Source organism: Rhopilema esculentum, chromosome 18, assembly GCF_057945365.1.
Source record: "Rhopilema esculentum isolate cy_ngs chromosome 18, ASM5794536v1, whole genome shotgun sequence".
NCBI lineage: Eukaryota > Metazoa > Cnidaria > Scyphozoa > Rhizostomeae > Rhizostomatidae > Rhopilema > Rhopilema esculentum.
The window spans coordinates 1,356,671-1,380,143 of NC_142832.1; the positions used below are offsets into that span (position 1 = coordinate 1,356,671).

At 39.6% G+C, this 23,473-nt stretch overlaps 3 protein-coding genes across 3 annotated transcripts in view; 2 read left to right on the plus strand and 1 right to left on the minus strand.

The window, feature by feature from the left end:
- LOC135696607 (mitochondrial potassium channel ATP-binding subunit) overlaps nucleotides 1-10,883 on the plus strand; it is a 44,785-nt gene extending 33,902 nt beyond the window's left edge. The window contains exon 17 of the transcript XR_016144857.1: nucleotides 10,686-10,883. The gene's annotated coding sequence lies outside the window, so the exon portion shown is untranslated. The remainder of the gene's footprint in view (nucleotides 1-10,685) is intronic.
- On the plus strand, nucleotides 1,578-2,838 carry LOC135696621 (leucine-rich repeat-containing protein 59). The gene has a single exon (XM_065216079.2). It carries the CDS (start codon nucleotides 1,712-1,714, stop codon nucleotides 2,540-2,542), a length of 831 nt encoding a protein of 276 aa, XP_065072151.1. The 5' UTR covers nucleotides 1,578-1,711; the 3' UTR covers nucleotides 2,543-2,838.
- On the minus strand, nucleotides 4,421-23,282 carry LOC135696618 (secreted frizzled-related protein 3). Its single transcript, XM_065216077.2, has 5 exons — nucleotides 22,503-23,282; nucleotides 9,268-9,303; nucleotides 8,025-8,120; nucleotides 6,062-6,148; nucleotides 4,421-5,543 (listed from the first exon to the last, which is right to left on the minus strand). The coding sequence occupies exons 1-5, from the start codon at nucleotides 22,987-22,989 to the stop codon at nucleotides 5,272-5,274; spliced, it is 978 nt and encodes a 325-aa protein (XP_065072149.2). The 5' UTR covers nucleotides 22,990-23,282; the 3' UTR covers nucleotides 4,421-5,271.
- Nucleotides 23,283-23,473: the final 191 nt, after the last annotated feature.

Below are 23,473 nucleotides of genomic sequence, written 5' to 3' on the forward strand. Positions count from 1 at the left end.
CCCTGTACATTGTTTTTTGTGCACCATTGTTCAGGGCTATTGTTCTATCCATTTGTCAGAACCAATGAGAAACGTGCATCATACAGGCACTTGCGCATACGGGCGAAGGCTCGCAGAAGAAGTTTCCTTCTTATAGCGTTTTATAGCATGTAATGAAAACTAGTATTCATCATAATGCCATAATATAAACCAGAGTTTTTTTTTCATTTTTTTCGAGACGCTCTTTTCTCTAAATTTTGCTCCTCTTTTGATTCGAGACTGGCTTATTACCACAAGAGCCTCGAATGTTCCTACCCTAGAATACATTATGGTATATAAAAGTAACGTCATCAATTTTAACTTCGAATGTGCAAATGATGCAAAATTTTGAGAGCCAACGGGCCTACGAAGAAATGCGGGTTCGTCTTTTTCCCAACAAGTACGTTGAACAGAAATATTTACATTTATATCGCAGCGCAGCGCAACAGTTGCTGTCTAGGACTTTCCCAAAACTTGAGCAAGTCATAGGCAAGGGTGAGATCCTTTGCTCTATGAAACGTCATCAGATTCACGGTTTACCGTGTAGTTAAGTTTCTAACACTTTGTCAATATTCTTCGAAGCGTTTTTCATAAAATGGTATTCTACATTCTCTGAACCGATATTTCTGGGCGGAGCCAGTAACTCTATGCCTCAATACTAAAGCGTTTGGAAACGCGAAGGTCAAACTCATTCGCTGTTCTGTTTACAACCCACTGTCAACATCACTTATTCGAAGCGCAGTATGTAAAATCAGTAGCAGGGAGCAATATGTACAGAACAAGAAACTACATCTTTGTGAGTTACACCAAGATTGGAAATGGATACCAGTTTTGATATTGGTGAAATACCGACCATTTTCTATCATGCTCAACTTCAATCGAAAATTTCAATGACTTCACGACAAGCATATGAACAAATGTTTGTAACCAGTGCCCAGTTCCCAGTGGTCTTTCATGGCCTGTGATCCTGTGGTGTTAGGTGAGAAGATGCCAGATGTCTTGTACTCGGGTGCTCGAGTTGTTCCGAAATAATAATTATGACTACAGTTGGCTCTGTCTAACTCGATCTTTTACTAATTCGAACTTCTACTAATTCGAACAAACTTTTCAGGTCCCTTGAAAATTCTCTCGTATGAAAACCCTCAAAAATGTCTATTATAATTGGAACCACTATAATTTGAACTGTTCATAGCTCAACCAATTTTGTCGCCTCCCTCAGGAAAATTTCCTTCAATATTGTGGAGATGAAAAGAATAAGTTTGAGGAAGCTTGGCCTGCTCGTTGCAGAATGAAAAACTAACGATATTCCCTACTTTTGTTTTGGAATTTTATTAAAAGACCAAATATGGTAGCAAAAGTGTCTTTCTAATAACACTTGAAAAATTCATATACATAATTCAAAATTTTTGATACAGTTGGAAGTACAGAGCTATCCAATATATAGGGAAACAGGGGTGCAAATTATGGGATATCACGGATGTAACGGTCTCCATTCGTAACTAGGGGGCAGCCAATATCGGGTTTTATCGCCACTAGCAACAATAGCCCTGTCTCGAATCTCTTTTCTGTTATGTGATATTGAAACGAGGTCACTTCTGGGAACGCTTGCACATTTGGCTTAGGCCACGTATTAACTGGAAACCGTTTCAGAAGAAAGGACCCTACTTTACAGTCTAGCTGCAAGCACGTGAAAATGGAAGAGAAGAGCTCATTTTCAAAAGAAGAGCTTAAAAGACGTTTAGATGGAAACGAGCTTGATTTAAGCCTTTGCTCTATCGTCAAGGTTCCTGTGAAGCAAATTTCGAGTTTGCCAAAAGTGACTGTTATTGATTTATCATGTAACAACATCAGAGAGTTGCCAGATTCATTTTGCACCTTGGTGGCTCTAACACAGTTGGATCTTAGCAAAAATGATCTTATTTCACTTCCAGGAATGTTTGGACAACTGAAAAATCTGAAAAGGCTTGATTTGTACAATAATAAATTGGTTAGTCTACCACTGAGCTTCGGGGACTTGAAGGGGTTAAAATGGCTTGATTTGAAGGATAATCCTGTTCAAACAGACTTACCGGATATTGTTGGTGATTGTTTAGAACCGAAGGATTGTGAAAACTGTGCAAAGAGGATGTTATCGTTTATGATGGAAATGAGGGCACAGGAAGAAAAAAAGAAAGCTATAGAAGCTGAAAAGGGAAGACGTAAAAAAGCTGAAGAGGAACTTGAAACTCAAAGGCTGCTTGAATTGAAAAAGAAAGAGAAGCAAGAAGAAAAAGAGAAAAGAAGAAAGGCTTATTTGGAAGAACAAAGAAAGAAAGAAAAGTCACAGCTTCACAATGATACCAAAAGGAAAGATGTATCTAAGCCAAAGGGAGATGATGATTTAAATTTGAAGGTTGTGAAAGATGGCCCAAGAAGCTCTTCAATGGTCTTCTTAGCACTTACTTCATTTTTAGTAGTGATTATAGGAATATTTCTTTATTTGTACAAAGAGGATAAACTAGATTTTGTCTTCAATAGAAAATAAATTGTTACTTTGAGCAAAATGAATTTTTGCCCAAAAAGTTGAATAACTGTTTTGCTGGATGGTCGGGGTACTAATAATAACTTAGAGAGGTAATGCAGTCTTTTTATTATTGTATCAAATCTTTTTGAGAAATTGAGATGGCTAGAAGTTTCCACTTTCTAATTTATCATAACTTTTATTTGGGCCAACTGTTGATGATTGGACATCTTGTTGGTGTAACGTTAATTGGTTCATTTTGTTAAATAATAAAATATAAAAGTATTTGATTAGATTTCTTATGAGAATTTGTGTTTTAAGCAGTTTATGAATATGTGAAATCATGCCCCACCAACAAGGCAGGTGCCATGCAGGTGCAGGTGCAAGTGAGAACTCAAGAATGGGTTCAAATGCTTAAAGGTGGTGCTATTTTGAATATTTTCATGATAAAGCTCTGTTAGAAATCCACAGGCTCTTGGCATAAGAATTACTTTGTTAACAACAAAGTTTTTATTCATTGATAAGTGGAGTACTTTTAGAAAATTGATGAGGAGCTAAAGTTGCTAGATGGATTCTTGGTACACTACACATGGGCTAATAGGACCTCATCCTTGCCTATAATATGTTGGCACATTTAGCTTTTCCTTGTTTTGTTGATAAACGTTGCTGAAGCTCTTTTGATTTCAAAGCCTTGTCATTTTGTGCATATTAGCAGCAACACCTTTTGTGAATTGTTCCAGTCCATTTAACTTTTTAGCTTCTTTTAATCAAAGTCTTGTTTCAATCAATCACTTTAATCAGTCAATCAATCACTCCACTTCAACCAAACAATCACTTCATTCAATTTTTTTGTATTGCTTTTATCTTTAAACTTTATTCTGAAAATCAAAGTGTGCCTGATTTTCAATTTCATCTTTAAACAAACTTCTCAAAATTGTTGTACATAACAGAATTTCTGTTTGATAATACAAGTGGTCTTAGTTTATGCCTGTGAACTTTGAATGTCTCCTCCAGTTACTATTCACCCCATATACTTTGCCTGTACAACCAAATCAGCCCACAAGTCTTAGTCAAGTTCTATGTGAATTCAGTATCTATGTCTTCACACAGAGGACATTTGAGCAATTGTTTTGATGACAAAAAGGTTAACTTATTCCCGGTTTTCTAAAATTATTTAAAAATTCTATTTAGTTGGCATTGGCATTAACTGCATCCAAGAACAAAGACGTTTGCGGTTTGTCATGATTTGTTACCTACTCATAGCTATTGAGCCAGCCATTTTGATTTTCTCTTAGGTGCGAAGCCCCGCCTGGCTACCAAAAGCGCGGGGCCTGAGGCCGTGCCCCCCTCGGGACCCCCTAAAACCGCCGCTGTTTAGAGCCAAAAATGTGAACATAGAATAAACCATAAATGTGATTGCCGCCGTTGTTGGTCTCCCACCAACCATGAGAATTTAGATCTCTGAAAGACCCCACCCACAAGGGTCATGGCTTTCACAAACAAATTTTTCGAAACTTCAGTGATACAAGTGTTAACAGTTTTGTTATTTGCGGCTCGGGATCAAACTTCGATTTAAAATTCTATACTGAGTAAAATTACATCATATTAACTTTAAGAAAGAAAGTTCAAAAGCTGGTAATTAACTGTTAGTCATTTTTTTAAACTATCAAACTGGCATTCGCATCCAACAGAAATCACTTTAAAAGGGATTATTTATAGATTTTCGCTCTCTTTTAAAGAAGGCATGGGTCAGAGATCTCTCCAACGCTTTAAAAACGAAAGTAGAAATGGGGAGGGGTACATGTGATGGACGCTGATACAAGCCATTGTCGTTGAATTCTCGGACAACATCTTTAAAAGTTTGCTTTGGAAGTTCAAATAAAGGAAACGAGTTATTTGTTTGTGATGATGTCTTATCTATACCAAATGCCCTGGTGTAGGAGCCTGCTACACAAATTACTTTGCTTCTTAATATACTTCGATAATGACAGTAACAGCTTACGTGTTGTCTACTTTATAAAAGGTATATGAACCCTACTATATCTGTAAAAGCTATTTGCATACAAGGTTAACTGTTCAATATCAGTTGACTATTTACAGAATACTGCTTTTTAGTTTTTGTTCGGAAACCAAAAGCCCGTTTACATATATAAGTATACCGTATAAAAATGGGTTTCAGAGGTTACAAAATATAAAATAAAGGAATTATAATCTTCTATTTTACCGCTGGTGGCCACATCTTCTAGGGAAAACTATTTCAGTTGTTGCATTTGATATTGATATAAGCAACGACACGATAAAGGTTCTAATGAATGGTACACGGTGTTACATATCGTTAAGAAGAGGAAATCTGGGGACTGGGGCGAACAGTGTCGTCAATCAAGAGTGCAATGTGATAAACGAAATACAGGGGACTGTCGTGCTAACATTCTATTTGCTGTTTTTTATCAAATTTGTGCAAAAGAAGACATGATACCAATCAATCAGGGGCAAAACGAATGTGGTTTGGCGATAATGACTGCATCTTAGGACTTTCCTGTCCTTTCCCGTTGTTAAATTTATGCCCCAATTACAAAAACATTTCTGTGGTCTTTCTGTGGATTATTTGACTACTTGTTCACATAAATACTGGAGCTTCAATTGTCCTTTCGTCCATCAATTCCACAGGATTCACTTAAGCGGCATAGCTTGATGACACTGCCAAAATGCAATTTGCCATTCTTTCAGTAGGGTATGCAATGCAGTGACGATGCTTAGCGTGTCTTCTTTTTCCGCAGCAATCTTAGCTTCTTTTGACGTCTTTTTTGCAGCCGTTCCTGATACCTTAATGCATATTTCATCATTCTTCTTTCAAAAAACGGAGTTGCAACTTCGGCAATGACTCTATCGTCAAAAAGAAGCTGTTTTCTTTTTGCATTCTGATAACCCAATATGATGTAAGTTTTGTCCAACTTCATGTTTGGACAGAAGCATGCACTTTCTGATTTCAGCTCAACGATGCCTGATGTTGGTATTCCAACTTCTCCTGTTGAGATTAAACCATATTTTTACCAGTCAAAGGTGAAAGGAATGTATGTGGTTAGGGCTTGGTTTGCTACAGGAACAAATATCATGATAGATTTAGCAAAAGGGGCAGAGGTAGGCATAGGTTTCATGTACCCATAGAAAATTCGGGGGGCATTGACACTTTATCAATGACCAACCTCAGAAAAGCCCAAATGGATAAAAGTTTTGACTTGGTTTTTGATGTTTCATATATCATATCATGTCTAAATAGAGTAAATACTTCATGGGAAATTCTTCCTTTTTGAATGCGCAAGAGTATCAACTACCCAGAACTCTTGAGCGCAAGCTCTTCTCTTGTTAGTTTGTTAGAGGGGGCTCAGTCAACCCCTAGTAGCTTTTAGATACAGCAGAGAAGCGGGTGTTTTCTCAATTTAAGCAGCAAGATAAAATTTTCTCCATTTGGCAATTGATATAATCACCCACCTCCAATTTGGATGGACATCGTAATGCTGATAGTATTGCTAAAAAGTAACTTACCAATTTTGTATGTCTTCAAAACTTTGACAGACAAAGACGTCTCCCCGTTGGCACCAGTTGATCTCTTTATAAACTGCCCTTGTAATGCTGTTGGAGATAGAATTTTCTATTAGAAAGCTGAATTTGGGATCACAATAACATTACCAGGTAGAGCACACAACACAAGCAAGTAGTTGGAAGGCATGATAGCATGGATGATTTCTGTTATGGGAATGAATTTCTTGGAATTCTAGAGCATTTCTGGGGAATATTAGGGCTGTATGACAGGAATTCGTCTATTTTGATCGCAAAAATCTCTATATGGGCTATGTTCTTAATGCAAATACCTAAATGGTTGGAAAATTGAGGGTGTTGAAACACAACTGGGGTGCTGCAGCACCTCACCTCCAATTGTTTCCAGATAGTAGGGGTTTTAAATTCTATCAAGGGGTTTAGAAACAATATCGTTAGATGAAAAACTGCGACCTTTCAACCAGGTGCCCTTGACTTGGCAAAAGAAAAGGATATTTCTTTAGAAAAAAAGAAGGACCACTCCAGTGTTTTGTTTGATAACGAGATCTAGAAAATTTTGAAACCAAACATGATCACAATTCGCAAAGGTCCACCCCTTTTTTAGTTGAATATAGTTTTTAGCCTGTGTTTTGGATGTTAAAGATATCTCAGAAGTTAGGCATTCTCTTGGTGGTCTTCTTTCCCACGTCGTTCAAATCCCTCTTTTGTCCCTGTGTTCTTATCTTTAGTAGTTGATAATTTCATCAATTTCAGAGATCAATTCCAAGAATCATACTGAGAAAGCAAGATATTAGCCTTGATTGCTCTAATTTTTGGGGTATTATGGGGAATGCTGTCTTGATATATCAAACACGTCCGATAAACTGCAATTTTCTATAGACAATAGTAGTTTAAGGTATCTGCGTCATATAGATAAATGCCCCCCTTTGTCGGTGTCCTTATACTTCTCGTAACCTGATTTCCAATAATTGCCTTCTGATAAACTTGTTTACAAGCTTTAGGTATGCTCTCCTAGCTTTTGATAAATTGAAAATCTTTACCCCATTACTCTTCAGGCTTAAAAAATTGTTAACAACCGAAAGAAAACCCTTTTTATAAAAGTCATCAAATATAACGGACCTAAGCTTACCGAACGGGAGATGAAAACTGCTTCGGGAAAATGTTGTGCCTAAAACATGCAAATCTGAGGGAAAGTTAGATGGGGATGGTGGTACGAGGTTTAAACTGAGTCTGATATTTGGCTTTCGGTGGGGAGCTACGAGGGGCAAATTACGCCATTAAAATCTCGTATGCTTTTGACAAAAATCATTTTATTTTCGAGAATGATCCTCGAAAAATACCTAAAAATCCTATTGTTTGAAAAAGTATGCTGTTTGGAGAAAGTGATACACCTCTCAGGGAGCTAATATGCTCTGATCAGGCGCTGTAGTCCCTATCACCCCCCTCCCCCTGTAGGACTATGTTTAATATTTCGGGAAAATATTTTTGGTTAAATCCGTTTGACAAGTAGCACCATCCTCTTGATACCCACACTTTGCATCAGAAGACGATATCTTGTTAGCAGAGTCCAGCAAAGTTTTGTAACCTTCCTCTAGACAAAAACATCTCAGAAGGCAAACCTTCCTCACAATACCATAGAAAATGGGCGTGGCTTGGATGTGTCACAGGAGCGTCTATTGGTTTTTCGTGGACCTTCCTTCTGTCAGTGGCCGTGCGACCGTAATGCCGACTCTAGCTTGGATCAAAGGGTGACAAACATAATCTCCTATACCCAAATGTGAACCATTGGGTTACAGGTACAGCAGAAACCCGCATTTAAGAACCAACGATTTTTATCATTGAAGCCCTGGCCGACATAAGCCATTGAGTATCTTTTATTGATTGAAGATTTAGACTACAGGTTAAAGACCACTATATGTAAGCATTTTTTGTATTGCCAAAATTGACGTACCAAAGTCGGCTCTCTTGTAATATCTGAATTTCTTCAGACTCCGTGGCTGTGGGCAAAGGGGGCAAGTTGTTGCTGCTGTTTTCTTTTCAGACGAAACTGCAAAGAACAATTGGGTTATTGACTTATAAGTAAGCACATCATTACTGAAAGATAAACAAAAATTGCGATTGCGATAGAATGTAGAGGAAGACCGATGCAATATTTCATTGTTTTCGACGTCGCTCAAATCGTTATTTTAGGGCAGCATGTAAAAGCGGAAACAGTTAAAGTGTATATTTTATAGTCATAAAAGAATTCCCAGCTCTTTAAATATGACGACTCGCCATCATTATTTTAAATAACAAGTCTATTAAACAAGATGAAGATCAATGGGTCCTTCAAGCGACATCTGCGCCTAAAAATAATCTTGTTCAATAATTAATTATCCTGCAATGTTAGAAATCCAAAGCCTCCAAAAGTTTGTATTTTTGAAAACAGAACTTTCCCATCTTCTACCACTAAAGAGACAGTTTTGCAAACTTGGAATCTGAAGAATTTGTTATTGCTTATGATTGCCATAAATGAACAATGCACTGTGTTGTCCGCTTGGCATTTTTACAACGAATGTCATGCACACACTACGACAACAAGCCGAACACCTTATTTACTCCATAGCAAAACCAGGAAATATAAACGAAAAGTTAACAAGACTGTTCCTTCTAATACAAACTACTTTAGCGTTAATCATTAGCAACATTAAGGGACATGTAAGGTTCGCTCCAGCTTGCCAAATAACTCGACAAGCTACAGCCTGCAAAAAAAGCACATTTGTCATCAACCATTCTATCTTGTATGTCAGACAATGTTGAAACTTCGGTTTTCATCGCACATTACGGTTTAAGTATAAATTCTTAGTTTATAGCAGGTTTTTTATGGCAGGTTTATCCCGAGAAAGACTCGGAACTCAATTCAAATTTTCAAAAATTGTTTTCTGTTATGATATGTACCGTTGAATGCAAAATGAGGGCAATACATAGCACATGAAAATCAAGCAATTTCCTTAGTTGGATATGGCGTTGAAGATTATATAAAAAACGGATCAAATTTGCAATTAAAAAACGGATGTATAGGTTGGCTTTGCAAGTAGACCGTTAATTGTAAGGAAGGAAATTTGTCAGAACAAAGATCTTGCGGAACTGTAAAGATTGGAGACTGTGAGGGGCTCCCTATCCAACAAGCAAATGGTGAAAATTAGGACGCTTACCAGAATTCTCAGACTGTTTGCTTTCATGTTCGTAAACTGCAAAAAGAAAGAAATTTAATCATGCATTCCGCTTTTAAAAATGCAATGTGCGGTTTGCAATTAAAAGTGAGGGAAATGTCCCAGAGCTCGGAGACCGGCAATTTAAAAAAGGAAAGCGATGAACAAAAACTGAAAAACAATGCTCTTGTCTGTAATAACGCGTGTTTAATGAAACAAAATAGAAGTTCTTCAGTATCGCATTTCAAATGGTAAACTTTCCATCAGTTTTAAACAGCAAAAGATTACTTTTTTCTATAATAAATGGGCTAGTTGAGATTAGCAGTCGAACGCCAAAACTTAACCCCACTTGTCTTGGGAAGGATTGGACGATAAAACTTGGAAAGCTTTGGTTCAGGGAAAACTTAAGTCTGCTTTAGTGGAAAGCTTTGACCATGCTGTAACGTGCTAACGTCGAAAGTATTTCAAGGTTTCAAAAGAAAATGGGTTGGACGGTACACCTTTTCTTAGTAAAAGCGAAACTATCCAAAAAGTTCAAAGGAGGTAACTTGAAAGAAAAGGGGCATTCTTCCTCATGTTGCGGGGAATATGACCGTGGTGTTCCCAGTTCTGATATCCCTGTAACCATTCCAGAACACTGAGAACTTAATCGGAACATTGCATTTGAGATCAAGTGAATCTTCTGGTTCAGAAGACCAACTATGATCATTTCAGGGCAGGCAAATGCATCACAGTTGCTTTCTGCTTTTTTTATTAAGTAAGATAAAGCAAGCTCCCTTAGCACACGTTTAGTACATGTTGTATTATGGCTCTAAAGAAAAAGATATTTATTTATTGAATTAGATTCAAAGATAATAGGTAGTTATCGATTTGCCCACGGATTTCTATTTTGGGCCAATTTTGAGGGAACCACACTAACAAGATGCATCTTTTATAAAGAGATGCACGAGGCCTTTCTTTTCTTGTTAGACCAGATGCCTGTCCTAGAAAAGATGTTTAGAACTTCGTAACTAGCTAAAATGATACTGCTTTTAAAATGGTTGATAAATTGGTTGTAAAATGATTGTTCCGTGTATAAAAGCTCTTCGCATCTACCCACGCCTTGATATTGGTTTCTATCCTGATTTGACGTAGGATTGCAGAGAATGGAAGGAGTGAAAATGTAGCTGGTTAACGCAAGTCTTTCTCACAACCTGACAAAAGAACACGCCAAAAATTGTCGCATTTCTCTAATGGGTTTAGGGGGAAGGAGGGGGGGAGTTGGTGTGCTACATAGAATTTTTGTTTTTGTCACGAGTCCTATTGTGCATGCGAGTTTGGCCATCTTTATCCGTGGCCCTTGATATTTAGATTGGTTGCCCAATTTTAAACATATCTTTCTGATTTTTCGTATTTTGAAGTATTCTATGACATTCTTTCAGATTGTGTGGTCAAAATTAAGAAATCTATCAAAGATCAAAGATCGAAGATCAAACCTCAATAATTTGACCTGGCCAGAAGAACAGTAAATACGTAAGGAAAACTTTAAACATTTCATTGGCCATACCTGGCCTGTGTTCCAGACCCCTATCTTGAATGGGGCACAGGCTAGCCATATCTTGCCCAATTTTAAACATATCTAGCTGATATTTTGCATATTGAGAAGTAATTTATGTCGCTCTTTCAGATTATGTGGTCAAACTTAAAAAATTTTAAAAAAAATTATTATTGACGTCACACTCCTCTTTGGAAAATCTTGGGAATGAGGCCCTGAAGGCAATGCTCCTTGGTCTCTTAATCAGATACAAGGAAAAACTTCCAAAAATGAAACAATTCCTGGCCCTTTTCGGTATCGAAGTACTACATTGCTCAAAGGCACCTGCGCAACCGGCATGCTTTGCGGCCATAATTCCAAACCGGCCTAATATCGTACTACTTAAAAATACAAAACACAGTCAATTTCTCAAGACAGCTACCGCTAAGCATGCCGGTTGCGGAAGAGCCTTTAAATGGAACTGAAGTTGGCTAAGTGGCATGCCATTTACGTCTAAGAATGGAAGGTCTTTTAACACAACATACGGTAGAGAATCCGATCAACTCTACGGAATTCATTTTGCATTTTACAATACTAAAAAGCTACCCGCTTGGCATCAGTTTGATTATGAAAAAGGAAGCTTTCACACCTCTCCAAAATTTTGCTAGTTGTTTTGTAGGGAAGGGGTGGAAGCTGGAAGCACAACCTTCGCTCGTATTCTATGGTGAAGTTCTAGAAAAAGGCATGCTGGCACCCCTTAGCCTTGTATTATAGTTTGAATTCTTTCTTCATGATGGAATCTCAATCATCATGTCAACATAGGGTAAAGGGGACTGTGGCAACAAATATTGTGGATGCCTATTAGAGTTTTGCAGAACAAAAGGGGCTTGGGGGTTGCTGGGGGTTCATATAAATATTCTAAGCTGTACCATTCCATGAAGGGAACAGAGATTTTGCGGATGTCGTCTAATTTAGTTCGCCCAGAAAAATGCTGTTTGTGGGGATGAGTACAATTAATTGCTTTTCTTCTTTCTACAAACCCACTTTTACTGATTCAGCCCCAAATGCCTTGAGTACAGCCGTATCTGTAAATGGGGAACAGTTCCTTTGGCGTTCCCCAAGAATTCTTGTTCCAGAAACACATCTAGGTTGAAGCAGACAGCGTTCTCACAATTTACCAAAGATTAACCTTAGCATTACCAAATATTAAGTGTTACATGCATTTTGTAATTTCCTAAACAAGCTTCATTGTAAGTCTTCAGACGCCACAAAAAATAAAATAGTGTATCTGCGTCTTGATAGAACCAATTAAGTGTCTAATGCTTTTAATAAAGTCAACGATATGCCGATTCATCAATTACAGAAAAGTATCACATTCCCCGTAATTGTCTCCCTAATATTAAGAGGCTCATTATCTCCTCCGCATTTCCGCTTTCGACATTAATACGCTTGAAGCATAATTAATTTGACAATTAGCTACGGCCAAAAGTTCCCATTCATCGGATTGAAATCATGACTGTCGCAGGTTTTTAATTGGTTTAAGCTAATTAGAAATAAGAAACACAACCGGCCACTTTGTGTACACAAAATTTAGGGTCATTGGAATGCTTTAATGGCGCTGCACACGCCTTTTAAAACGAGTGTAGAAAGTTAATAGGCGTGTGATATTAACTGTATCACTTCATACTATCGTGAATTGGTAATTGGCTACTGATAGAGTTGAATGACTTTGAATGAAGAAAGTATATTAATCGCATTTTTCCTCTTTTGTGTTTAGATTTATTTTTATCTATTAGGCAACCTGATTACGTCTAGGGTATTTTAGAATCATCTGGTTGTTTGTATTTGTTGTTATGGTATTTAGTACGTAGATAATAAATATTTAGCTGGAGGCGTGTGTGTAACCTAGCGACATAGGGCCAACAGCGCCATATGATGTAATCCTTAGTGATGTAATGTAGCTAAATTAATCCTTTATATCGCTATATATTCAGTAGGAATTCGTTTCAGACTTCATTCGGTCGAGAGACACCATAGGCTCTATTTTAGATGCTACCTATGCTAGGGTAAAATCTACATGTGAGTAAAATCTATGTCACTCTAGACTATGATATCTATACAGTCTCTATTCGATTTACCTAATACAGTCCTCTTAAGTTAATCAATTGTTTTTTTTCTAACGAGTTTTAATCTAACGGGTAGTCAGAAGTTAGGCTGGCTAAGCGATTTCTGACATTTTGGTCCACCGAGCCGGATATAAGGAACTACAAAGGAATGAGATGTCTCAACATCAAGAAAATCAAGAACTACAACAACGAGAAGAGTCTGAGCAGAGAGAACAAGAAGAAATCTACCCGCAATCACCAGCAATGATGTTTGGTATCAAGACCCCTGAGATCTTACTAGATGAGAGCCGAAAAATGCGAGATGTGGCGAAACAGACGTTGGACCTATTTCTAGATACAGTGGACGACGTTTTCCAGCGAAACCGGCCATCAGAGTTAAGAAGAACGAAGAAACGAATCGAAGAGAAGCTAGTTTCGTTGAAGAAACTGAATCAACAAATCAGTGAGTACATGATACAGATGGGTGTGTCTTGCGAAGAGGTGGCTCAGTTCAACTTCAGAAGCGAATCCGATTTGGACGCACACGAAGACACGATCGCAGACATCGAAGACGCACTACAGAGACTTGAAAAGAAGAAAGCACCAGAAATCAGAACTAACGTGGTGGCCCAACAGAATGCCAAGCTTCCAAAGCTGCAGATCAACGCATACGCTGGAGAACCTTTGAAGTGGAGGGAATTCTGGGAACAGTTCAAAAACAACATCCATTCAAGTTCTTTGGAAGCTACAACGAAATTCTCATACTTGAGAGAACTACTGATTGGTAAAGCATCTGCTGTCATCAGAGGGTTGTCCCTATCAGCTGAAAACTACGAAGTGGCTATTGATCTACTCCAACAAGAATTCGGAGATGATACAAGACTAAGAAGTGCGCACATAAAGGCCATTCGAGAAGTCCAGCCAGTCGCCAACGCCCACCATCTGAAACAACTGAGGAGATTCTACGAAGATGTTTCGATCAACTTTGCCTCCTTGAGATCCATGGGGTACGAAGCACACGTGATGTGTCTGGTGGAAGAAACCGTGATGAAGTTGCCACGCCCTATTCGATACGAGCTGACGAAAGACGACAGAAGTTGGACGAAATGGGATTTCACCAGATTCTTAGAAAGGTTGTGGATCTACCTGAAGACGTGTGAAGAAATCGAGCCAACAGAGACGTTAAGATTTGAACCATCATCATCAAGACGGCAAGTGGTGAATACGACAATAACAACACGGGTGAATGAATGCGTTTACTGCAAGGGTAGCCATAAAGCCTTCGAATGTACCAACGTCAGTAGTGTGGCGGAAAGAAAATCAATCCTTCAGAACCAGAAGCGGTGTTTCAATTGCACAAGAAACAACCACACCCTCAGAGAATGCAAAAGCCGGAATCTATGCTATCACTGCAAAGGCAAACACCATTCCTCGATTTGTCCCAGATCTGAAGCCAGCCGACCTTCCGCTGAAGCGATCCCAGGCACCACAAGAGCCCCAACTAGAGATCATAATGGACATATACAGAGTGGTCCAGCAGCCTATCAGACGGTCATTGCCAAAGTCGGAGGCCAAAGGTGTCGCATTCTACTCGATGGAGGAAGTGGCAAGTCATATATCAGCAGAGAGCATGGCAGGAAAATAGCAGGAAACCCAGTTCGCACCGAAATTCGAATCATTGGCACAGTAAACGGGGAAAAAGAGGTAAAGTGCCCAGTCTACAACCTTGAAGTTGCTGGAGTTGGCAAGGCAAATGGAAACAGATTCTCAACAGAATTCGCGGAGTTGGATCTTTACATGCTAACCTCGGTCCCGAACGCTCATCCAGAAAAACAGAGGCAGAAGTTTGCTCATCTAGAAGGAATATGGTTCTCAGATGTATCCCAAGAAGACAGCCTACCGATCCATGCCATACTTGGAGTGAGAGACTATGCCCACATCAGAACTGGAAAAATGATCAAGGGAAATGATAACGAACCGATGGCCGAAGAAACCATACTGGGATGGACTCTAATGGGAGCGATTCAAGACCAGCAGTCGAACGCAAAACAGTCCGTGGCAAACCTGATGATCGAGCAGCCGAGATCCGTCCACGACGAATTCAGACAGCTCTATGACTTGGATGTTCTCGGCATTAAAGATAGCGGTGAAGATGTCTTTGAAGAGTTTAAAGACAGCATCTCAAGGGATGAGGAAGGCAGATACTCAGTGAAGCTTCCTTGGAAGAAGGGGAACTTTTTCTTGCCCAGCAACAAACAGATGTGTCAGGCACGATTGACAGGACAGCTCAAGAAACTGAAGAAATCGCCAGAAGATTTGAAGACATATGATGACGTCATTCAGCAACAGTTGAAAGACGGTATAGTAGAGCCTGTACCAGAAAACCCAGATGGCAAGCATGTCCATTACCTACCACACCACGCAGTGATCCGTAGAGAAGCTGAGACGACAAAGTTAAGAATTGTGTATGACTGCTCAGCGAAAGAACGCAAGTATGACAAGTCAATGAACGACTGCCTTCACATTGGACCTCCTCTACAGCCGCTCCTTTACGACATCTTAATCAGGTTCCGGATGTATCCAGTGGCACTGCTTGGGGACATTCAACAAGCATTTTTGCAAATCAAAGTTGACAAAGAAGACCGGGACGCTATGAGATTCCTGTGGCCTAAACATGTTTCGAAGGCAGATTCAGAGATTCAAGAATTGCGCTTCACCCGAGTGATCTTTGGTTCAGGCCCCAGCCCTTTCCTTCTTGGTGCTACCATCAGACAGCACATGGAGCAATACAAAGCAGAAGACCCTGAATTTGTTGACCGTGTCACAAAGAGCCTGTTCGTGGATGATATGGTCTGTGGAGGAGCAAATACAGATGAAGTCAGCAGATTGAAGCAGAAACTGATCGAAAGATTTAAAAACGGTCACTTCAACATGAGGAAATGGAAGTCAAATGTGTCAAAACTGAGAGACCAAATTACTCCAACATCAAGATACAGCGAACAGACTGCGATGCAACCACGGACTGGCAGCACCAGCAGGAACAATGCAAAAGACAAGGTCTTGGGAGTCGCTTGGAATCAAGAAACCGACGTCATGGGTGTCAGCTTCGAAAAAGTCTCAACAATGGAACATGAACCTACACAACGAGGAATTCTAAGAACCGTGGCAGCGATCTACGATCCAATTGGAAGTGCAAGCCCCATCACTATCTTGGCAAAGATCATTTACCATGAAGTGTGTATGCGAAAGTTTGGTTGGGATGGAGAGATTTCAGCAGACTTACTCAAACGGTGGAAGAAATGGCTGGCGAATTTGAAAGATCACCCAGTTTTCACATTCGATAGATGTTTAATTGCACACCCACAAGAACGAATTGAAAGCATCGAAATCCACGGATTCGCAGATTCGAGTGTAGTAGCATGCTGTGCAGTGATCTATTTGAAGATTACACAATCAACTGGAACTTATGTGAAGCAGCTCACAGCGAAGGCAAGAGTAGCCAAACCCAACACATCGGTACCAAGACTAGAACTAATCGGTGCCCAGATGCTAACCAAATTGATTCAGAACGTGAAATCAGTATTGGAACTCGATGTATCGCAAACCTATGGATGGCTGGATAGTCAAACCGTACTTTGCTGGCTTGAAAACAATGGTGAATGGAAGCAGTTTGTTCGTAAACGAGTCGATCAGATTCTGGCTGCAGAGGTGAAATGGATGTACTGCCCTACTGAGTTCAACCCAGCAGACCTTGGAACGAGAGGAACGACTGCAGCTAAACTACAGCATTGTGACAAATGGTGGGAAGGACCGACATGGCTCACGAAAAGAGAAAACTGGCCGACCCAACCTCAAGCAATAGCGAGTGAAGAAGCCAAAGCGGAGATGAGACAAGCTACAGCAGTTATAGCAACAACCGAAGTGACCCTGGGAATAAGCAGCTTCATAGATCCAAGAAAGTACAGCAGTGGGAAGAAACTTTTCAGAATAACAGCCTGGATCTGGCGTTTTGTAAACAAACTGAAAGGAAGATCACTAGAAACAGCGGAAGCTCTGACTATCAGAGAAATCAAAGCAGCAGAAGATGCTTGGATCAAGGATATTCAGAATCAGCACAAGCCAACAAGCGAACAAGTAAACCAGCTTGGCCTCAGAGTTGATGGAAACGGTATACTAAGATGCTTTGGACGATTCCAACAGCACGAAGATCAGCAACCGATCTATCTGCCGAAACAGCACCACCTCACCAGCCTTTTGATTATGGATTCTCACAGACGAGTGTTGCATATGGGGGTGGCATCTACACTGGCAGAGATTAGGAGCAGATTTTGGGTGCCTAAAGGACGGCAAGAAGTAAAAAAGATGATCAGATCATGCAACCATTGCAAACGCTACAGTGCAAAGCCTTATGAACAGCCGGCAACAGCACCAATTCCTGACTTCAGAGTGACACCTGGCTACGCATTCCTAACTACAGGCGTTGATTTCGCTGGACCTTTCTACTGCAAAGACGGAAGGAGACAGAAGAAAACCTACATTACTCTCTTCACCTGTGCTACATCAAGAGCCGTACACATCGAACTTGTAGAGGATCTAACAGCTAAAACATTCAGGAAAAGCCTAAAGTCACTGATGACTCGGAGGGGAACACCGCAGCTAATAGTATCGGACAACGCCAAAACGTTCCAAGCAACTGCAAGATGGCTTCAGTCAATAGTTAAAAATGAAAGGGTCCAAGACTTACTTCAAGAGCAGAAGATCAACTGGAGATTCAACCTATCGAGATCCCCATGGTGGGGCGGTTTCTTCGAGAGAATGATCGGGATGGTGAAAACTACTCTCAAGAAGACCCTTGGCCTAGCGAATCTTACGGTTAGCGAGTTACAAGAAGTTCTGCTGGACATCGAGTTCTGCTTAAACAACCGGCCACTGACTTACCAAACGGATCAGCTAGATGACGAAGTGTTGACTCCTAACCATCTTGTCCATGGCCGGAGAATCAAACCAATCAGAGAGGAAGAGATATTCAGCGACGAAGACAAGATCCCAGCAAGAAAGAGACTAAGGTACCTTCAGAAGTGCAGAGAGAAGTACTGGAAGCGGTGGTCACGAGAATACTTAACCAGTCTCAGAGAATACCACAAAATACGCCACGGAGGGTGCAACGAAATAACGGTTGGAGACATTGTATTGGTGAAGGATGAAAACTTAACGAGAAACAAATGGAAGCTCGGGAAGGTTCTTCACATAATCCGCGGTAGAGATGGCATTGAAAGGGGTGTTACGTTGAAGACTACCACAAGAGGCAGAACATACGAAATAGATCGACCTGTTCAGAACTTGTATCCTTTGGAACTTAGAGCAGATTCGGATGAGAAGAGGGTTCAAGAAACGCGGGAAACGGGAGAAGTAGCCGACGCAAGGCCAAAACGGAAAGCAGCCCTCGATGCGAAGAGTGTGATCAAAGCGACTCAGATGCTGGAAGAAGAAAATCAAACCTAACTTTGATTTGGGGGTGGTGTATCGTGAATTGGTAATTGGCTACTGATAGAGTTGAATGACTTTGAATGAAGAAAGTATATTAATCTCATTTTTCCTCTTTTGTGTTTAGATTTATTTTTATCTATTAGGCAACCTGATTACGTCTAGGGTATTTTAGAATCATCTGGTTGTTTGTATTTGTTGTTATGGTATTTAGTACGTAGATAATAAATATTTAGCTGGAGGCGTGTGTGTAACCTAGCGACATAGGGCCAACAGCGCCATATGATGTAATCCTTAGTGATGTAATGTAGCTAAATTAATCCTTTATATCGCTATATATTCAGTAGGAATTCGTTTCAGACTTCATTCGGTCGAGAGACACCATAGGCTCTATTTTAGATGCTACCTATGCTAGGGTAAAATCTACATGTGAGTAAAATCTATGTCACTCTAGACTATGATATCTATACAGTCTCTATTCGATTTACCTAATACAGTCCTCTTAAGTTAATCAATTGTTTTTTTTCTAACGAGTTTTAATCTAACGGGTAGTCAGAAGTTAGGCTGGCTAAGCGATTTCTGACAATACCCAGACATCAAAAATCTCCCCCAAGAGTGCACCTGACAAGCGACATAATCACGCGGCTCGATTTTGTCGAAAAGCGAAATGTGGATTTATTTCATTTGACAGACCTAACCAAGAATGAATGATTTTTACCAGCCTTCCAAAGTACAGCAGCAGAAATGGAACGAGAGGGTAGCCTGCGGGGTGTTTGGGGGTACAAGAGAGGTGTTTGGGGGCCCATTGTGAATTGACGCACAAACGATTCGTAAAGATCATCGGGCCAAATCTTATTAATGATGCGAGGATGGCACAGTAGTTCAGGTCCTGGACTTCAGATCCAGTGGATCCTTTCGAATCCCAAAACTTTCACTAAGAATGAGAGGAGTCGCTAACTATCAGCAATTCCAGGCGTAGGAATCACGAGGCGGGGACACATCGATAAGCATAGCTTTCCAGGTACAAACAAAAACATTATCAATGGAAATATCGAAATATCGAGTTTATTCTAGCATGAGTATAGGGTGGTTGCTGTGGCACAGTAAACAACATAACAACAACAACATTGAACTTTATACAGTATGCATCCAATGGGTAAATAGTAGCCTTATTCCTGTCATCTTCCCTTACAAGGTATATCCCAGCTTTCAGGTGATGAGACTAACGATAATTGAATTTATTGAATAAAAATGAATTAATGACGGACATAAGAAACTATAATGAGTGATTGATTTGATTTAAAAATGAGTTAAAAAACGGAGTCATGCACTTCAATTGTACGAAGTGCATAACTATGAACTTTTTAATCTTTTTATGCTGTCTTGATGCCAGTCATTCAAGGAAAGCTAAAGTTTGAGTTAGTTATAGTCCATCGAGGGCAATTTACTTGATTTGATCATGCTAATTATATTTTGTGATGATTTCAAAGTGTGCTTAAACAAGATCATTTCTGGGGTCATGCATTAAGGCCCTCTAATGAATTCATATCTCTATTAAAGCATTCACAAATCTAGCATTGTTCAATGTATGTCTTCGGTCCAAGACAGATGTCAAGGGCAGTCTGTCTTGTATTTACTATAGGACGTATTTTGTTAATTTCGGTCTTCTAAATGACAGTTTGAAGGTTGTGGGAGCATGGATGAAAGTTTGATATACTTTTTAATTGATATTCCAGAACTACCACATCAACCCTGAATAGAAGGGCGCTTTTTTGGACCTAACCTAGGGATGTCCGAGAAAAGTCTCTAGGGGAAGTAGGCGTTTTTTTACACCCCCTCCCTAGGTAATATACTAAGAAAAACATTGATATACATCCACGAGGACTCTCCAAGTGAAGTGGACTAGTTCTGACACCAGCTCTACAGCTCTAGGCAATTTGACAGTGTTTTAGCCCCAGCCCTCATCCACAACATGCATCATAACCCTCGCCTAGAGTTTTACAAACCAACATTTATTAACATGGCCAGATATGCTTAAATAGCTTATAATGTGATATGAACAAGATATTAGAACCTGGCAAACTAATAGATTTGGAGTTGGCCTTTATCCTAGCTGGTTTTGCCTGTTTAGTGGCTTATCATTCCACACCATCAAGGATAACATCTTCATTCAATATCTTATTGATAGAACAAAACGAACTACTAAGTGTGGTGTTTTACGTCTTTAAACACACATGGAATTTTGCTGGAATTCGTTATTAGGCCATGGTTGACTTGGTCTGCTCATATTGAAAGAGAGAATGCTTTGCGGATATAATCTGCGGACATTTTTACGACAAGCAATATGAATGCTTTTTAGTTTACTATCATGTTAAAATCGGACAAATCTGCTTATACAAACGGGCGAAACATTGCGTTTGTCCAAAATTGGGGCCTGTTTGATGAAGTTGGGGAGACTCCCAGTGAAGGGTGATTAAAGAAGCTCCTAGCGAGGGGGTAAAATCACTCTAGGGAAATTATGTACACCTTTGGTGGAAATCATATTGTTATATCTGAAAATGTATGGAAATCTCTTTGTTTTCGTGAAAATCTCGTACGCCATTTGCAAGAGTGAATTTCCCTCGGTTCCTAGCAAGATCTCCTTAGCACTCTCTGACTTCTTTTGGGTGAAAACCTTTATTCATTCATATTGCATATTTGATATTAAATTATTTATACACTAAAATAAAAATCCCTTTAGCATTTAAGAAAACTAATTAAATAACATTTACAATCTAAATACCGTAAATTGTTAGGGCCGATTTTACTGTAGGTAACTTAGAACTATTGCTACCTATTGCTGCTTGGGAAGATAGTGGCATTTTTTGTTGCAGCCACTACGTCTTCTTTTCATTCTTCAGTTATCTCTGGAGGAGGTTGACAAAGCTTTTGCGAACAGGCGATTAAAGAAACGAATGACAAGACAAGTACTAAATTCATGTATTCCGTTTTAGGAAATCGGAGTTCATGGGTGATAGTATTACTTTTTCATGCTTGGTCAAACAAATCTAATCATGCCCCAAGCCATACCAAAACCTATCTATGGTATTTTTATTGCACCTGAAAAATTCAAATGAAATGAAATTATATATGCATCAAATGTGGCTTCTTATCGCGATTTCTTTCTAAAATACCAGGAACTAAACTATAAATAGAGGCGATTCTGACGGGTGCAACTATGCACGAGAGGGGAAGGGGAATTAATATGCTGTGCTTAATTCGATTTGAAGAACACGCTTAAAAACTAGTTTTGGAGTAATTCTATTATCAAGATTTTCTTTTAAAGCAAAACTGTAATGGTTCTTTTAGACGTAAAGAATAGATTACAAAGGGAATTGTTTTGTCAACAGTACTGTATTCGCCCCCTCTTCTGTTCACCAACAAAAAATTACCCCTCTTATGTGTTCCTAGCTTCTGCGATTTGTCACAGATAAAATGATGGATGCATGAGACGGAGAGTTTTCTTGCTGATTTTTCTTTCAATTTAGTAAAATTCAGTCACGGCCGGCAGGAAGCGAGCAATGACCTTCGGCTTTTCTTGTAAGAGCTCTGTATTTACAAGGAAAGGCCACGTTCATATAAATTTCCGGTTAACAACAATGCTTCTCGTTGGTTTTGAGTGTTTATTTATTGTTTTCAATAAATTTTCGAATTTGGTGCCACACTTTCCAATCCAAACAGGGATCTCAAACCTTGAGATGGTATAAGGTCTAAAACACAATAGAATAGTAGACTGAAATCAAAGCAAATTTGAGGTACTCTTATCCCGGGGTGATTTTTGGTTGGTATCGATCCTAGAAAATAGAATGCCACAAAGGTATTGGTATTACACAAGGCTGTAGTGCTAGGAGGCTCCAAGGGCTGACCCCCCTTGTTAATGCCGAAATGTAGCCAAATAATACTCTTTGCTATTGTTTTTCGCAAAATGTTGCGCAAGAACCCCCCTTTTGATAGCACTACACCCTTGCTAATACATAATCACTACTTTTAACGACTAGAGCTTGTTCAATGAAAAATTCCAGGCAAATCAACAAAAAGCATTGTGAACTTCTTCGGTCCACGAATAGAATCAAAGCAAAACGTTAGGAGCAACTCACTTTGATTTTTGATAATTGCACTTGGTTTGATGCAAACCCCATTGTGGTGATCGGGCAGCTTCTGGCAGTCGAGCTCTTCTGGCCACTGAAATCCGTATCGTGTGACGATGCCAATGCAGCCGTCCCTGACGTTTTCGCAAACAGATCTGCAGGGTGGAATAACCTTGTCGTAATCTTCGAAACAGATTGGCTGATACATCATGCAGATGAAAAATAACAGATCCTTCGAACATTTTGTCATTCGTAGCAGACCGAAATACTCGAAGACCTCCGACCGTCGTGACGTCAAGTAGATACTTGGAGTATACCGGGTTTTGTTGTACCCCAGTTGACTACAGGTAGACAGCTCTAAAGGGCTGCACTTTTTTCTCGGAAGATCCTTCGCCAGTCCAAAAAGCAAAGCAGTGGCTTGTGTGGAAGCCAAAGTAAGCAGCAGCAATGATGGTATTACTTTTAACTCCATTTTCCCAAAAGTTGATATTTTCATCAGCCTGTCCTTCCGATAACTACAAAACACTACTCGCAAGTCAGTTGTGTTATCTTTTTATAGTTCCCAGATGATTTAAAACTGTCGGCTGAGATTCAAGCGTTCTTGTTAATAGCTAATAAGATAACTTTCAGATTAGAATCTGACCAAGTTTCGCAATGCACATTAACCTTCCCAACGCGCTCATTCACTTCGCAACTGAACCCCTCTGACACCTAAGGGCTGCTTTATACTGTTGGTCGGCTAATGCTACTAATCTTTTAAATTATCATTAACGTGTTTGCGTAATTGACCCATTGTTTTGTTTTATGCCATGCGTATATTGCATCGTGACTGACAATATTATGAATGGTCACTGTACACGATTCAAATTCTCCACAGCAACACCAACAGTGACGTCATAACGATAAGTCTGCTTGCCTTACCGCCGCAATGCAAAGTCGCAGCAATAGCTTGATATTCAAAAATATACATGAATATATTT

Excerpts from the sequence above, each read along its gene's own strand:
- LOC135696621 (XM_065216079.2), top strand. The coding sequence starts at position 1,712 with ATGGAAGAGAAGAGCTCATTTTCAAAAGAAGAGCTTAAAAGACGTTTA.
- LOC135696618 (XM_065216077.2), bottom strand. The coding sequence starts at position 22,989 with ATGAAAATATCAACTTTTGGGAAAATGGAGTTAAAAGTAATACCATCA. Across the intron at positions 9,304-22,502 it reads TGCAATTATCAAAAATCAAA|TTTACGAACATGAAAGCAAA; the intron begins GTGAGTTGCTCC and ends TTCTTTTTGCAG. Across the intron at positions 8,121-9,267 it reads CAAACAGTCTGAGAATTCTG|TTTCGTCTGAAAAGAAAACA; the intron begins GTAAGCGTCCTA and ends TGTTCTTTGCAG.